The sequence below is a fragment of the Strix aluco genome, chromosome Z, assembly GCF_031877795.1.
Source record: "Strix aluco isolate bStrAlu1 chromosome Z, bStrAlu1.hap1, whole genome shotgun sequence".
Lineage (NCBI taxonomy): Eukaryota > Metazoa > Chordata > Aves > Strigiformes > Strigidae > Strix > Strix aluco.
The window spans coordinates 82,742,193-82,757,942 of record NC_133971.1 but is presented as its reverse complement, the minus strand read 5'-3'; the positions used below and the strand labels follow the sequence as shown (position 1 = coordinate 82,757,942).

The following is a 15,750-nucleotide window of genomic DNA, read 5'->3' as shown; positions in this document are numbered from 1 at the left end:
TCCTTTACCATGAAAGGTCAGACCAGATGATCTTTCAAGGACCCTTCCAACCTGGGCTCTTCTATCATTCTATGATATGACCATAACTTGTGTTAATTACAATTTGTTAAAATAAAGTTTAGGTTGCTCTTCCATAGTTGGATTAACTAAATTATTAAACTCAAAAATTTTTTACCTCAGACTGAATTTCAGTGAAGTCAAAATATTGAGTACTCTTAAAGACCATTCCTGAGTTCAGAGACTACAGTGAGAACACCCAAACTACCTTAACCCAGAGACTGTCAGTTCTAAGCAAAACCTGTTTCCTGATCTGACTACTGTAGAGTCACACAAAGTAAAGCCTGGGGCAAACTACCTTCAGCAGCAACCCTGCCTTGGCATATTTAAAACTTCTATCTTCTATATCTAAAATTCTTCAAACTTCTACATCTAAAACTTCTGTTCAAGTTTATAAAGGCATCATCCTCATTAGACCAAGTGTGCTTTACAGAAACTTGATACCAAACATCAACATTTTGCCTTGTGGTTTTTGTTGGGTTTTTTTAAATGGATCTAAATTTCCATTCAACAACTTCATCTGACCTTTTCTTGTTTTCAACACAACTGTCAGATAGAACCTCACCAGAACTGCTCAACATCACATATAACACTTATTTTCAATACTTTTCATGTTTAGCACAGCCAGTTTTAGAAACGCATGTGAGGTAACACCTACCAGCTCTCATTAGAAGTTATATGCTGTATTCAACAAGTAACAAGTAAATAAAGAAGGGTTGAGGGTCAAAAGGAAAGTCTACTCATTATGTTACCCATATAATTTGATGTTGCTTACTCCATGGGGGACACATGAAAACACCACAGTGATTATGGTTTACTTTCCAAACTATTCAAGTGATCAGCTCCCCCAAATGTCAGTAAAATCAAAAGTGCCTTTCACATACCAAATGAACCTATGCTTGGACTGAAGTAGAACAAGGGGCCATTTGGTCTTTCAGAGACGTTAACCTACAAAAGAAAAAAGGCACAACATCATGTTAACCTCAAGCCAAAGTACATAAATACAAATGCAGTTGCTAAGTCTTGCACTTTAAAGAAGCTGCCTTCTGCACCTTCTGAAAGGCAGTCTCTCAGACTCTTCTGTTCACTTAAGTTTATTACACTTCAGCATACTAAGTGACATACTGTTTGCCTCTGAATGTCACCAAAACCACTGCTTTATGGAGGTATAAGCTTTGCCACCTTGCCAACAAACATTTTAAGCCTTGAATATATGAAACATTGTTCAGAAAAATACTATAATCTTTGAAGTTTTTTTCCAATCTTCCAGACTCTTTGTATTGTAAATAAAAACCTGTCCTCATTAGTTTCATAACTGCACTTCCAGGGTTTACTAGAGGATGCTTACAGATTATCTTAAAAGGAAATACCTGAAATATGTCAGTCTCTGTTTACTTATTCAAAGATTCAGATACCCCATCTGAAACAATACAGAACAGCACCTAATTTTCACATTTTACTCTTGTGGTCAGTTTTAGTTCCAGCAAAGCCCATGCTTAACTTTCTCCTGTTTCATGCAAGCCAGACAGGTACTAGTAAACCAAAATACCAGCTGACTGAGGAACATCACATCACTACCAAACCTTTCACTTCAGGACTGTGCTTTTCAGGTATTACTACAGCTTTCAGACTTTTCAATGTGGTTTGCAACCACTACAAGAAATTAAACCTAAACTGGTAAAATTTCTATTCTGAAAGTATATGCTGTAATTACTTCTTTTGGCAACCTTACTGGTAGCCTTATACATCCATCTGGATAAGCCATTCGCCTCTCCTTCCTCTGTGTTCCTCAAGGCTGAATTTAAACACCCATTAAGACCAACGACAACAATCAAAGATTCACTACAGATTCTCCTCAAATTTACTGCAGTTTCTTCTGATACCAATATTCAATCAACAATGTCAAAAGCAGAAACATTATTCTTTAGCAATTTCATTACACTTCTGTATCTTACACTTCATTTCACACCAAAGCATTTTGTTGCTATGCAAAAAACCCCAAAATTAGATAGGAACAATTTCTACACAAGATTTAGCTCAGAACTAGACCTGACAGTAGGTACCTGACATAACCCTCGTTCTGCTATGAACTCCAGAACTGTATTTTAAGAATTCTTCTAACCCGCTGTCAAACTCTTGAGACAATTAAGCTGCACACAATTTAACAACTTAAATGTACTACATCCTGACCTTACTGTAGCTTTTCTCCTGCCAGGAATTTAACTCAAGAGTAATGTCAGAGTTTAGGCCCAGCGGGGAACAAAGCACCATGCGGCCACTCGCTCACTATATATATATGGTTTCTATACACATTTAAGCCTGCTTGAAAAATCAGATCCCCATTTTCTAAGACAATGCAGATCAGCTGAGAGGGTCACCTAGGTTCTATTTGTTGCTGTGGTAAAAAGAAATACCAATTCAGTGACTGTCAGCTAAAAAGAAACAAAAGACTAGCTATAAGGACATCAACAGCACAGAGACAGAAGCTACAGTTCACATCTAACCCACAGCCAAGAACTACCACCAAAAGACATGGTTCTGCTAGTGCCCAGTAATGCAATTCCACCAATGCCCTTTCACTATTCAACAGAGAGTAATAAGGACCATCAAATCAAGCTGATTACTGCAGAAAACTGCAGCCTACTAACACCCAAAAACCAGCAATCTGTCCTCAATTTGTCCCACAACTTCAGGAATACTAGATTTGACAGACATAAGGGAATAGGAATGCGTCACAAGGGAAAAAAAAGCAGGCTGCTTTTTTTCTCCCAAGGCTGGGAGAAAGAAAGGGAAGAGAAGCAAACACACCACCGCCCAACAGCTGCCACCCCATACCTGCTGAAGGGGTGGGAGACTGGGTGATTCCTTGTCCCCCACCTCCACATTCCAGTTCTCTGGGTTCATACTGTCCCGTGCCAGATCTGCTTGCAGGAGACAAAACACATTAGCAGCAGGCCCCTGCCTGCTCCCAGCGGGTCCCACGGTGCCCACGCAGGGCACACTGCTGATCCTGCCTGTCCCGCATTCACTGGCCTCACCGACCCCCCACCCTGTCCCGGGGCGGGGGGGGGGGAGGAACGGAGAGGAGAGGGGGAAGAGCCTCCCGCTCCCAGGAGAGAGGCGCCCAGCCCCGCTTCTACCTCCGCGCCCCCGCCGCCGCACCTCGACCCAGGTAGAAAATGGCAGCCCTCACCCGCGCTACTTATAACGCCACCGCACGTGCAGTTGGCGGCCTCGCGCGGTGCCCGGCCCGTCAGCCAATAGGAGCGCGGGTCGTCATCGTTGCGCGTGTGCTGCGGCCTATGGCGCCGCTGGGCGAGCGGAGGCGGCGGCGGCGCCGCCGCTGGGCGGGCGGGGGCTGTTGGCGCCTCCGTGGGGCTGGCGGAGCAGCAGGCCGGGGGGTTGGCTGTCGGTGCTGCCTCGCTCGGTGCGACGGGGGCGCATGGGGTACCGGCATGGGGCGTCGGGGTAGGGCATGTGGAAGGAAGAGGGAGCTCGGGAAAATGCAGGTCCACAATATCTGAGTGCTTCTGCTTTGGTGATGATCCTGCTCGGCTCTCTGAGCACCTGAACAATCCTTCCTTTCTTCGTGTAGGACTGTGAAAGTGTGATTTATTTTACCAACATCTACTAATAAAAGTGAAATCCACGGTTTGGCAGAACCGCAATTAATATACTAATCATTTAGCTGCAAACAAAATCTTCAAGCATTAACGGCTAACAGAACATACCTCTGCTAGAATTAATAAAAAAAAAACCAAAACAAAACCAAACCAAAAAAACCCCAGAAACAACCTAGGTCAAACAGGCTATATATTTATTTAAAAAAACCCCAAACTTAAGATCATCCTCTTCCCATGTTTTTTGTTACAACAGACTTCATAGAGAAAAGAAAGAAGGCTAAATTCCTGGCTTGCAAGTTTTATTTATGTCGACATGCAGGAGAACATAGATAGGACTTGTATAGTTACCATAAAATTAATTCTAAAATTAATTCTAAAATTTAATTCTTAAAGCCTTGAGGTAAAACCGTCCAGGTATATTGTGCTTCTCTCCCTGTTTCTGGGTTTTCCACTCAAAAGCAAAAGAACTCCTCTGACTTTTAGTATCAAGGGGAATGCAGAAAAAGGCATCTTTCAAGTCTAAGACTGTGAACCAACCAACCCTGTTCTTCAGTGAGGGTTGTTAACAATGTATGTGGATTTGCCACTACAGGATGAATATCCTAGGTTATCTGATTTATTGCCCTCAGGTCCTGGACCAACTGGTAATCCTTACCATTGGCCTTTTTAACCAGCAAAATGGAGGTGTTGTATTTTGACTCATATTCTACTAACAACTTGTACTTTAACAATTTCTTAATTATTGGCACCAACCCATCTCTGGCTTCTAGCTTTAGAGGACACTGTTTAATTCTTACCAGGGATGATCTTGGTTTAAGGTCAGTTCTTACTAGTTCTGCTCTTTTGGATTTTCCTGGGACTTCTCTGACCCATACAATAGGAATCACAGTATCTTCTACTTCTGAAAGTACCTCCTGTAACTCGGCTTCCCTCTGTAACATAAAGACTTGGGCATCCAAAGCTTTATTTTCAGGAAGATGGATTTGGATTTTCCCTTTTTCAAAAGTGATTTATGCATTCAGTTTACTTAATATGTCCTGTCCAGTACTAGTGACATAGGGCAATCTGGTATATATAATGAAATTGATGGGTTAACACCCTGTTCCCAATTCCAAACTTCAAAGGCTGGAAAAATAGCTGATTTTCTTTCCACCTTGTGGCACCAATCACTGACATAAAGAATTTGCTAATGGATCTTTTACAACTGTTTAGTACAGAATATGCTGCCCCTTATCAACTAGCAATTTAACTGTCTCATTCCCCAGCTTAACTGAAAGCAGGGGTTCGGCTGGGGAGTTTTAATTCCTCAACTCCCCAGTCCCCGTCAATCCAAGTCTTCCATACCAAACACAAATAAGTCTCCCTCCAGAATGGGTGCAGACAGGGGTATCCAATTAACCGATTGTCTGGGCATTCATTTTTCCGGTGTCCCTTTCCCTTGCAGATCACATGCTGATCCCTTCCCAGAGGGATTCTGTTTCTCATATTTCCTCCTGTTCTTCATCGTCTTGGGAAATTTCTTCCCCCAGAGGAGGTTTGTGCTTAAGCAAATGCTGTTGCTAAAACTGCAGCATTTTCTGTTAACTGAGAAGTTGACATTCCAGACATGCCCTCTACTTTTGTAACTTTCTTCTTGTATCTGATGCTGACTGACCTACGAACAAAGTAGTCAACAGCTGATCCTGTTTATTCATCAATCTGCCTGCCCTTGGATTTAGATTCCAATCTGGCTCTTGTGCTAGCATAAAACCATCTGGACCATCCCTTCTATTTAGCCTCTTTTCCTCCTCCTGAGCTTTTTCCAGCACCACTCTCTTTTCCTCAGGCAGGACCCAGCAGACTTCTTCCAATTCATTAAATCTGATACTGCAAATGGCACCTTTATTCAACTGATCTATCCGTTCCTACTGCTTGCCTGAGAGGGGCTTGTCCGTTCTGAGCATTTCCTCGCCTAGTCCTACCCGCCACCAGACTGAAACCTTCCTCCTTGTTGGAACTACCTGAGTCACTATCCTTTTGTTCCCTTTGCCTTCCATTCATCCCCCCCTTTCACTTCTCCAATACATCACTTTCGCTTCCAATCAAACCACATTCCTTATGTACATCATAATCATCCCATAATGCAAAGAACAAATTCACATATGGCACCTCATTCCATTTTCCTTCACGTCTACAAAACAACATCAGTTGCAACACAGTATTATAGTTTATACTTCCATTCTTACGCCATTTCTCCTGATCATCTAAAGTACATAAGGGCCATCAATGATTACAATATGCAATCAGTTTCTTTCGGCTCAATGATTCTCCCCAAAGATCTTTCCAGTGTTTCAATATGCAGCTTAAAGGACCAGCCTTTAGAATTCCTCCGTTCTGTGATTGGACAGAACCCATCACAAGAATAAGACAATAAACAAAATAGTACAATAACAACACACAAAACAAAATAGTACGGTAACAACACAAAACCATAACCTAACACAGAACTACAATACACAACTTAGCATATTGATTCAAAGGGGACTCCGCTATTTGTTTCCAAAGTCACAACACGCAACCCAGTAGGGACTTTTTCAGGATTCCCCCTTTGGAGGCAGTGGTACCCATGATCCTGACCTCCATTCAAATACAATGTCCGGACAACCAAACAAAGCTCTATCCACTGCACAGGATGTCTCCCGTGACTAATGTGGATAGGCAAACAAGTTTAAAGAATGCCTTTCAAAAGAGAAAAAAATCAGGGGTCTTAACAGTGTCCCGAGTTGGTCTGGGGATCTGTGGTTCCTTCTCAGGAAAAGTTCCTGATGCTGGCACGAAGGTCCCAGAGACTCCCCAGATCCACAGGAAACACGGCGGAAGGTCCCTTTTGAGTGCCAAAATGTTACGGTAAAAGCTGTTCAGAGGAACTCTCTAAGACTCATTTTGGAGTTTTAGAAAGCAGGCATTCTTTATTGCAGTGCTGGATGCACGGGGGAATCATTCCACCTAACATGCACACAATAAAACAAAAGTTCATCCTTTATATACCTTAAAGACATGAGTATTCATACATTTTCCAAGAAGTCTCCACCTTTCTGTCTATCTACTACATTTACATAATGCTGGCATTGCAAAACTACACTACACATGTGCAGGGGTCTCGGGTGGTCGTCAGTGGTCATTTGGGGAGTTAGCCCCCTACTCCTTTTTCCCTTTTATGGTCACGAGTCTTTTGAGGACAATTTCTTCTCCTTGGATGTTTCCCAACTCTGTTGTCCAGTCAGGCTGTTCTTTCTTATCCACCTTGTTAGAGCATTTCTGCCAGAATGTATCTATTCTCAAGGTTAGGATATCTTCTCCATACATTTTAATCACTCAGGCCATGTTAAAGACAAAGTTAAACATTGTTTGGTACAAGAATTTCTTAATATTCCCCCTTTGAGACTTCCAGGTATACACAACTGGGTACAACATGACCATATAAGGTATAATGGCATGCTTCTCTTAGCGCTAATTGTTACAGGCCTCAACTTGCAGGCACCAACTGCTCATGGGCATCAGTATCAGTTCAGTGCATCTACCGAAAAATGCGGCAAGTACTCTGACACTTCTGCTTGTGTTTCTGAGCCGCTGCTGCAGTGTATGTCTTCTCTGTAACTCTGTTCATGCTGCGAAATAATACAGCAATGCTTATTCTGAAAATCATAAAGGAAGTATATATCATTCCATAAATGTGGTAAATACTTGTTAAACCACTCCACCATGTTCAACAGATTTTCCTCATCAGAAAAACTGTTCAAAAAACTGTGTGCCCATTTGAGAACTTTTATGTCTTCTGTTGCACAGAAGTGATGCCGGATCTGTAATTTTGCAGTGAACATCTGAATGTCTGTTAGGGTCTTTGGGCAACAATAAGGCAAATTCCTGCAGCAGATGGAGGTTACTGAAGAGTGCTCTCTGAACTAATGTTCTGGTTACTTTCACCTTACCCCATTGTCAGTTAAGCCCTACCCTTTAGAGCTGCTCATTTTTTAGGAATATCAGCACAGAACACAGGTTGAGCTCAACTTAGAATGCAAAGCAGCTAAGAAACATAAGAACCAGCTTCTCTGTCTCAGAGAATCATTTGATTCTGCTCATTGTAGGACACTACCACCTCCAAATTACTTCCTGCTACTTCAGAAGCCAAACAATGAAATTTTGTGAACACCAAGAAACTACATGGTAAATGTAACTTAATTTGTTCAACTCAGAAGATTCTTCAGGGAGCTACAACTTTTTTTTTTCTTTCTTTCTTTTTCCTAAGGCTTCTAACAATTCAATGTAAACCATGGTGGCAGGGCACAAGTTACACAAGACATTTGCTGCCTACTCTTGAGGTCATTTTGTCCAGCCAGCCCCACTCAAGCAGAGTCATCCAGAGCCAAAAGAGAACAAAATAGTATCCAACATAAACAGCATCTTATATAATACATTCGAATATAACATGGAGCTGCAGATCACGAGAAAAACTTATAAAAGTATATTACAAGAACTTACAAAAATAACCCCAAGTGTGAGTGTAACCCCCTAGAGTGAGGAAGAAGAAACCAGCGACATAAACATCATATTCCTCCCAGAGAAGGCCTCCAGATGCTGACAACTTGCTGTAATGTCCCCTCCTCTCACCACCATCCAAGAATGAAACCACCAACCTCAGGACCCAGAGCAGCAGCAGATGGGTGAGCCTTGTTAAGAAATATTAGTTGTTTAGCTTAAATAATAAGTTTTACATAGAATGAATCGCTTAGACTTGTAATGGTGTGTGATGTAGTATGCTGTTCACTTACTTAGCATAAGGAGCTAGATTGTTGAACCCTTAGGCTGCAAGCTGTAAACTTTTCACCTATATGTACTGAACTTTTAATGACCGTTACCTACTCAAGTTAAACAAGGCCTCCAGAGCCAGTGCAGAGCAGAAGATACAAGTGTCAACAGCAGCTGCAACTGGACAAAACAATGGACTGCCTGGAGACAGTGAAGAAATACAATAAGGAGGCAGAAGGTGTCGGAAGATCTCAGGCCAGAACTGCTGTTGGACCAAAGGGTGTGTGGCAGGTACACGGAGATTGCATGAAGGGGGGATGCATAGTCTGTGAAGGATATAATTACCCAGGGATTTCTTTGTTTGAGGTCTCTCTCCAGAGGCACCCAGCTTGAGCCAATACTGCGGTTGCCACTCTATTAAATTAATTATTTTTATGAGATTTGATGTCTGAGACTCTGCTTCGGGAAACCTAGGGTTCAAACTGTGGAGCAACTAACACTGGACACCCAGACTGAACTGTGCTCTTTTAACAAGCAGAACACCAGGAAAAGGATTAGAAAGTACACACATGCATAAAAAATTTTTTGTGTGTAACAGTTAGAGCTGGAGTAATGATGATCAGACTCTTAGGACTGCAGTTACACTAACAACAAATTCTTGGGTTTACTTATATACAAAGTGTGCTTTCTCTTTGCCCACAAACAAGATTTTAAGTGTAACACAATTTCTACATCTTAAATGCTATCCTGATGTATTATCAGTATTTTTCAGAAAGAAATCCAGAGTCATCTCTAACAAAATGCAAAACCCACTAAGTTTGTTAGCCATGTGACCATGCATCATTTGCAATGATGGGGAAAGTTATTCGTTCATCCACTATAATGTTATACAATGCCTCAATTTTACGAATTTGTGCATATTACAATTATCTTATACCTGCAAGTACAGAGCAAACTATGCCTTAAGGCTAAATCAAAAGAAGATTCAACATGTAAGTGGAAATTTTTTAAAGAGATGGATTTAATACCCTCTTTGTTTTACAGATTTACCAAGAGATCCTAAATGAATTTAGGCTCACATTTTTCTAGACACTGCTGAGGTATGTAGGAAGAGACATTCTTTGCCCAGAAGGCAATGTATCATCAGAATAGACTGACACAACACAAATACTGCAGGACAGTGACTGAAAACCCTTTTGTGAAGTAGGTCAGCTGTTGGTAGCAGTTTTGATGAGGGAGAGGGAGGAATCTGTACATTTCTGTTTGGCTCACAGTTCTTAAAATAAAAATTTTTCCTAAGGATAACTCAAGGGCAGTAGTTGGTAACCAAGAATGCAATGAAATACAGGTCATCTATCTGCTATAATAGTAATTATGTAAGTCTTTCATAGCATAGGACACAGGACAGGCTTGCAAGAGTAAGACTAGATACTTGCATGCTGAAAAAAATCAGTTCTTCACAGATCTCTACCTTTGTGGCTTTAATTAATTTTCATAGCACCAGCATGAGGTGTTAGCTTTGCATTTCAAATTCATGTGGTAGCAGGTGGACAGACTACTGAACTCATCGACCAAAATCTTCAAATGTTCAAGAGTCACAATGTAGACTTGGATTCTAGGAGTGGCTCAGAGGCAAAAGAAGGTAGTGAATTTGCTGGGCTACGCAGAAGCAAGAGTTTTGTTCTGACTGAGCTTGGGTGCAGCTGAATTTCAGGGAAACGGGTGGTGTTAGTCTCTGCTGCCTCATTTCCTCCCACAGTCTGAAATTCAATTACACAGCAGTTTTCTAGCAGGAACAGTCCTGCTCCTAGCCACACAATCTGGTTTGGGTTGCACTTCAACAGAAAGTACAGATTGGGATTTGTGCTTTAGCTTGTTTTGTAATGTTGTTCTCACATGGGGAAGCTACCTCTGCTGCCTTCCTTGCATGCAGTTCAGCAGTTTTCCCAAGCATGAGCTATGAATATCCCTAGAATTTGACTTTGGTGTCAACTATGGAAGGGATGTGTTCCCAACTTTAACTAGAACCAAAAAATCCCCCTGGGATTAGAAGTAGTGAATTTCTAAAATGTATTTGCTGGCTGATTGTCCCTGTTGTTGTCTGCTTACCTGTCCTTTGGTCAGCAAGTGTTGCACACTGCCTGAGCAGGTGAGGACACTCCTCACAGAAGGTGCTTAGCCAGCCACATGAGGACCAGCGTGGTTGTGTTTGGGATTATGCCTACCCTTTGTCAACATACTGACTGTGAAAGCATGGAAGCAAATGGTTGAGCTGCTGTTGTTTCTTAACAGAGGCACCTCGTCAACCATCACCAGCAAATGCAAATCTTTGCTTCATGGCTGTTTGGTAAACGCTTGTCCATACTGTAATGGCGTCCCTTGAGAACCGGGCCAAGCACAGAGCAGGTTTTGTTCCCAGCAGCGATGCCCGGAGCCTGGAAGAACGGCACACTCGACTGACCACCTGGAGACCTGGTTTACAGAGAAAAAGGGGAGGCAAGCGCGAGCGCCCCCGAGAATAACGATGGCGCCGGCCAAGCCGGGCCGAGCCGAGCCGAGCCGGCAGGCTCCTCGTAGCTGGGCCGGCGGTTTGGGCTTCCCTGACCGGGGGGCCGGCCCCTTCCCCCGCGCCCGGCGCCCAGACAGCGCGGCGCTGGCGGAAAGCGCCCCCTCGCGGTCAGTCCCGCCTGCAGAGGGGCGCGCGGCCCCGCCCCGCCCCGCCCCGCCCCGCCCCGGCGGCCTCGCGCCGCGCACAGCTCCCTGGGAAGCGGAGTCCTGCGCGCGGCGGCGCCCCGGCGGCCTCCCCAGCGCAGCCGCCCGCGGGAACTACGCGGCCCGCCACGCCCGCCGCTGGGGGCCGCCGCCGGCCTCCGGCCGCCGCCCCGAGACCGCGGTGCTTCCTGTCGCCGCCGCGGGAGCGCGGAGCTGCCGCCGCAGGTACGAGGAGTCGCGTCTGCCTGTGTGGCGCCGGCTGGCAGCGCCCTCGGGCCCGGCCGGGGCGGGAAGGGCGGCGCCGCAGGGCCCTCGGGTGCCGGGGGCTTCGCGGAGGCGGTGCGGCGGGTGGCGCTGCCTCACCAGCTCTGGCCGGCGCGCCGCTGCACCCCGGCTTGAGCACCTCGCTGAGGGGGTGGTGGGCCGGCCGAGCCGCCGCGCTGCTTCCCTCGGGGCTAGCCCCTCCGCTCCGCTCCGCCGCGCCCTGCCCTGCCCTCCCTGCCCGCCGCCGAGGGCGCTGGGGCTGCGGTGGGGGGCGGCCGCTGTAGGAGCGGCTCGGGCCGCTCTGATTTGAGTGTAACGCGTTACGTGAGCAAACGAACAACACGTCAGAGCGTTGTCTGGTGTGCAGAGACGACATGAAAGCTTTTCGGGCGGTCCGTAATCAGGGGAAAGCTGACATCGGTTTTAACGGGCCTCTGGACCCGTTAACCTAAAAAAAGAAAAAAGAATCGTGTTAAAAATGTAAGTTAATCCCGAAGGTTTATGTTCTTGTAAGTATTTCTTCACAGTCTCCACAAAAAAAAAAAAAAAAACTATATACGAGTAATAGGTGCTTTATCTGTTGAAGACAATCAGACTTATGTTCCATTTCTTAATTTTGCTCAGATTTATTACCTGGTGGAGACCACACACCCATTGGCTCCTTACTAATGCAAGAGGATGGGCAACGTGCAGCTGGAAAGGGATAGAGCCATGTCAGTGCTTGGTTGAAATAATCTCTGGGATTTTCTGGTCTTTACTGTGCATTTTCATGAGGATGCAGAAGAATGATACACACCTCATTCTATCTTCTTCCATCACCACTCCAGTTTTCAAACATACAGTGCCATCCTTCTGTATCTTGTGCCAGCTCATCTATCTTTCCTGTGTAACATTCTAAAGCATCAGGAAACAGACCCCCTGTGAAAGAGCAGGTACTCCTACCATTTTTGTTTGAAGAAGGAGTCCTGACTGAGAACTTCTCCAGGAGGTAGCAGGGATTAAAGCCATTATGTTTGTTCAGCTGCACACGATACCACAGTGAGTCCCATGTGGGGACTGTAATTCAGTCTTAAGTAGAGTTCCATTATCTTAAAAGTGATCTGCTCCCCATTGTTTGGCCAGGAGTGCTCTGAATGCCTATAATATGTTATTATTAATGCATTATTAAACCATTCATTGCCCTTAATTCAAAGAGCCAAAACAGGGTAGACTGCAGTAATGTGATCTTTATTCTGGGAAATAGGCTGGAAAACTGCATATGTGTTTGCTGTGAAGTTGGAAATAATTTAGTGAAACAATATTTTCTAATAACTGTGATAAATTGTGCTCAGCAGAACTGTTACAAATTGGAAATACAGCTCCTTTGAAAATCACACTCATTTTACAGTGGAGCAGTAAGAAAAGGAGTCCCATGCTTTGAAAGCAGGAAGAAAAGACCTATGTATGAATATAGTTAATGTTAATTTGCACATGGTGGACTTTAGTCTTAGCTGTGGTAGTTCAAAGGAAATTCAGATTCCGAGCCTCACTCTTTACAAACCTGTTTCAGTCCCAGTATAAGCATCCATCATATTCCTTTAATTTATATTGTCTGTTGTGGTGCTAAAAGAGATTGGGAGCACGATTGTATGTTGACCACTTTACTTAAATGGATAATCTGTTGTAAAAAATACTGTCCCCGATGTACTGGTCCCGTGATGTTTGCATTATGGAATGAGAATTCTCAAGTGGCAAGTTGAAGGGATTTTCTGGTGGCTTTCACCCCAGGAGCTTCTGAAGCTGTGGGACTCTGCCAGTGTTAAATTTGTAGTGGAGCAGAGTTTTGCTTAACTGCAGTTGTCTCCCTTCTTTTTTTTTTTAGGTCAGAATAAGTAGAAGGAGGCATATTCACCCAACATGGAAGAGGATACCAAACCTCTTTTGGTTCCTGTGGGAGGGGATGAAAGCAATTATGGAATCATGAATATACAGTTCAATCCAGAAGATTTTAAGTGCAAAAGGTATGAGGAAGGCTGAACCTACGGAATGATTATATAGCAATGAGTTGTTTAATCTTTGCTTTTGGCAACAGAATCCTACAAAGACAAGACTAACATTTGGAAACCAGGATCTGAGTACAGTTACTGCTTTGTCTGTGTATGATATTATTTCCAAGCACCAGGTGAACAGATGTTCATATTGTATTTATAAGGATAAGACTTTTCTAGTAACATCACTTCAGAGAGAGTGCTCCAATAAGAACTTGGCATGTGGCTTTGACAGTGATCTTCAAACACTGAATATCATGTGTATACTGAATCATGACGGTTTTTATTTAGCACAACAAACTGAAATGTTGAGACTGTTCAAGGAAGCTTGCCAGATGGTGCAGAAAAATGGCTGTCAGTATGTGTAAATGGCTCTGTATGCATTCTGCAGGTGGTGCTGGAAGAATACGTTATTTGCTAGTACGAAGGAACTGAGCAACCTTTACTACCTTTAAGGAAAAAAAAAAAAAGTATTTTTTTAGATTGAGCAAATATGAAAAATTCGGTATCCCACCCAGCCTTTTTTCCGTGCCTGTGAAAATAATACATATCTAGTTAAGTGGTTATTTTGCATGTTTTCTTAAGAGTTTAACACCTCTTCCCCAAAGGAGGTCGGGGTTTGAGATTTCCTCTGCTGTTGCAGTTAAGATTTCTGTGAGCTGGTCTTGAAACCAAAGCTGAGATGGGAGTGGGAACTAACCTTACCCTAGCTGGAGGCACCAGCTCTGATTTTTTTTAGATGAAGGAATAGCTGCGTGCTACCTCTTGGGTGCTGTTCATGGCTTTTTTTTTTTTTTTTTGCCATTTGCATCCGGCATCGTATTTCAATAGAGCGGTTTTCCTGAAGGAAGTACAGATGGCAGTGTTGTATACAAAATCCTCTTGTTTGTGCCCACTTAAGCAAAAAAAGTTCTTGTTGATAGTGTTTTGCAGCTGTTTCAGCCTGCTTTGGAAAGCCACGATAGCCTATGTTTGCCAGGGGCTAAATAATCTCTCTTTGCGAGGAAAGGAAGGAGGATAAGGGTCTGAGTGAGCCCGGGGAACAAATGGAGGGAGCACAGGTGTGGGAGCATATAGAATTGTGTATATAAAGATTAGGAAATGGTGAAGTACTTTCAGGTGGAAGAAGGAAGTGTGCAAAATGAATTCTTGCTTTATGTTCTTTCTGAGGAGCGTCTGAGCCCCTCATGGCCCTCCTGGCACGAGAAGACTGCTAATTTTTACTGCTTTTGGGAGCACCTTGTGTTGGAGGAAGTATGTGTTCTGTTTGAGGAGCAAAGGGTTTCAAGTGTTGTGGTGATGCAGTAGCGACAAGAGAAAGTTTTCACCTTTGTGATATATCGAAATGCTAAGATCCCCTTTTCAAAAGTGAGGTTAGGTATTGTTTCCTCATTATGTGTTTTTTTTCTTGTGATTTCTTAAATTTGGAGACTCAGCTTCATAAAAGGTCATCGCATGTGACATTTGCCCTCCCCAAAAGCAGAAGCGTGTACTTGGGATTGTGTTCCCCCCTCCACAACATCCAGCTTTGCAGATCTATCCACTTTGTCCTTGTTGCTCCTCCTTTTAGTTCATTCTTCCATTTCTACAACTAGTCTGCCTTCCAAGCATCCGGAGGCACAAAGATGAAGGGCATGAGTGCTGGGATATCAGGAAGACATAGAAATCATAGTAGGGCCAAACAAGGCTGAAGTCTATCTCTGCGAATTAAAGAGGCAGCTGCAGTCTTTAGTAGAAGCAATGAGGAAGAATAGGCCGTCGGGGTCTGTGTCAGTTGTGGTCAGAGCAGTGGCCAGTTTGACGGACAACTTCGTTAGAGCTTTAGGGAGTAGCAGCTCCAGAGTGGGAGGTTTATGGTGCAAAGAAGTATCAGTGCAAGTGCAACAATACCTGATTGGCTCTGCTTAGTTTGCTCCGGTTTTTAACTTCGCTATTCAGAAAACTGTGGGTGGTTGTTTGGCATTGAGATTGCTCTTGGAGAGTTTTGTGGGATTTGCTTATAATCACTGTTTGTCTCTTTTAGTGCTGTTCTGTTCTTTTGTTCGGGTTGTTTGAGATTAGATGGCATTTACATAGTTATTTGGTTTTCTTAACGGCTTGGAGGATTTTTGATTTTTAAAAGTCATGCTTTTCAGTGTTTACATAAGAACAATAAGCTGATTGTTTTTTAGAGTTGTAATTATTTTGTCTATTATTCTTTTGCTAATTTGGGGAAAATATAAGGCCACTTTTAATCCTCTTAAAAAGGATGTTATTGTTCTTCACAATGACTCGAATTACTC

At 43.5% G+C, this 15,750-nt stretch overlaps 2 protein-coding genes across 8 annotated transcripts in view; one reads left to right on the top strand and one right to left on the bottom strand.

Moving 5' to 3' along the window:
• Positions 1 to 5,720, bottom strand: part of DDX4 (DEAD-box helicase 4) — a 33,074-nt gene extending 27,354 nt beyond the window's left edge. Inside the window, exons 1-4 of the mRNA XM_074813673.1 lie at positions 5,596 to 5,720; positions 3,251 to 3,654; positions 2,893 to 2,978; positions 942 to 1,005 (exon numbers count right to left, since the gene is read on the bottom strand). Coding sequence (XP_074669774.1) covers positions 942 to 1,005; positions 2,893 to 2,978; positions 3,251 to 3,654; positions 5,596 to 5,720 — 679 coding nt within the window. The remainder of the gene's footprint in view (positions 1 to 941; positions 1,006 to 2,892; positions 2,979 to 3,250; positions 3,655 to 5,595) is intronic.
• A 5,553-nt stretch (positions 5,721 to 11,273) lies between these two features.
• The window catches only part of SLC38A9 (solute carrier family 38 member 9), a 47,234-nt gene continuing 42,757 nt past the window's right edge, over positions 11,274 to 15,750 (top strand). The window contains exons 1-2 of one of the 7 annotated variants that reach the window (XM_074812406.1): positions 11,274 to 11,402; positions 13,303 to 13,441. In XM_074812406.1, the coding sequence (XP_074668507.1) occupies positions 13,338 to 13,441 (104 nt within the window). In that variant the 5' untranslated portion in view covers positions 11,274 to 11,402; positions 13,303 to 13,337. Of the gene's footprint in view, positions 11,403 to 11,501; positions 11,922 to 12,089; positions 12,155 to 12,217; positions 12,374 to 12,413; positions 12,430 to 13,302; positions 13,442 to 15,750 lie in introns of those variants that run through there. The other 6 variants (XM_074812407.1, XM_074812408.1, XM_074812409.1 and 3 more) reach the window with 6 other exon arrangements.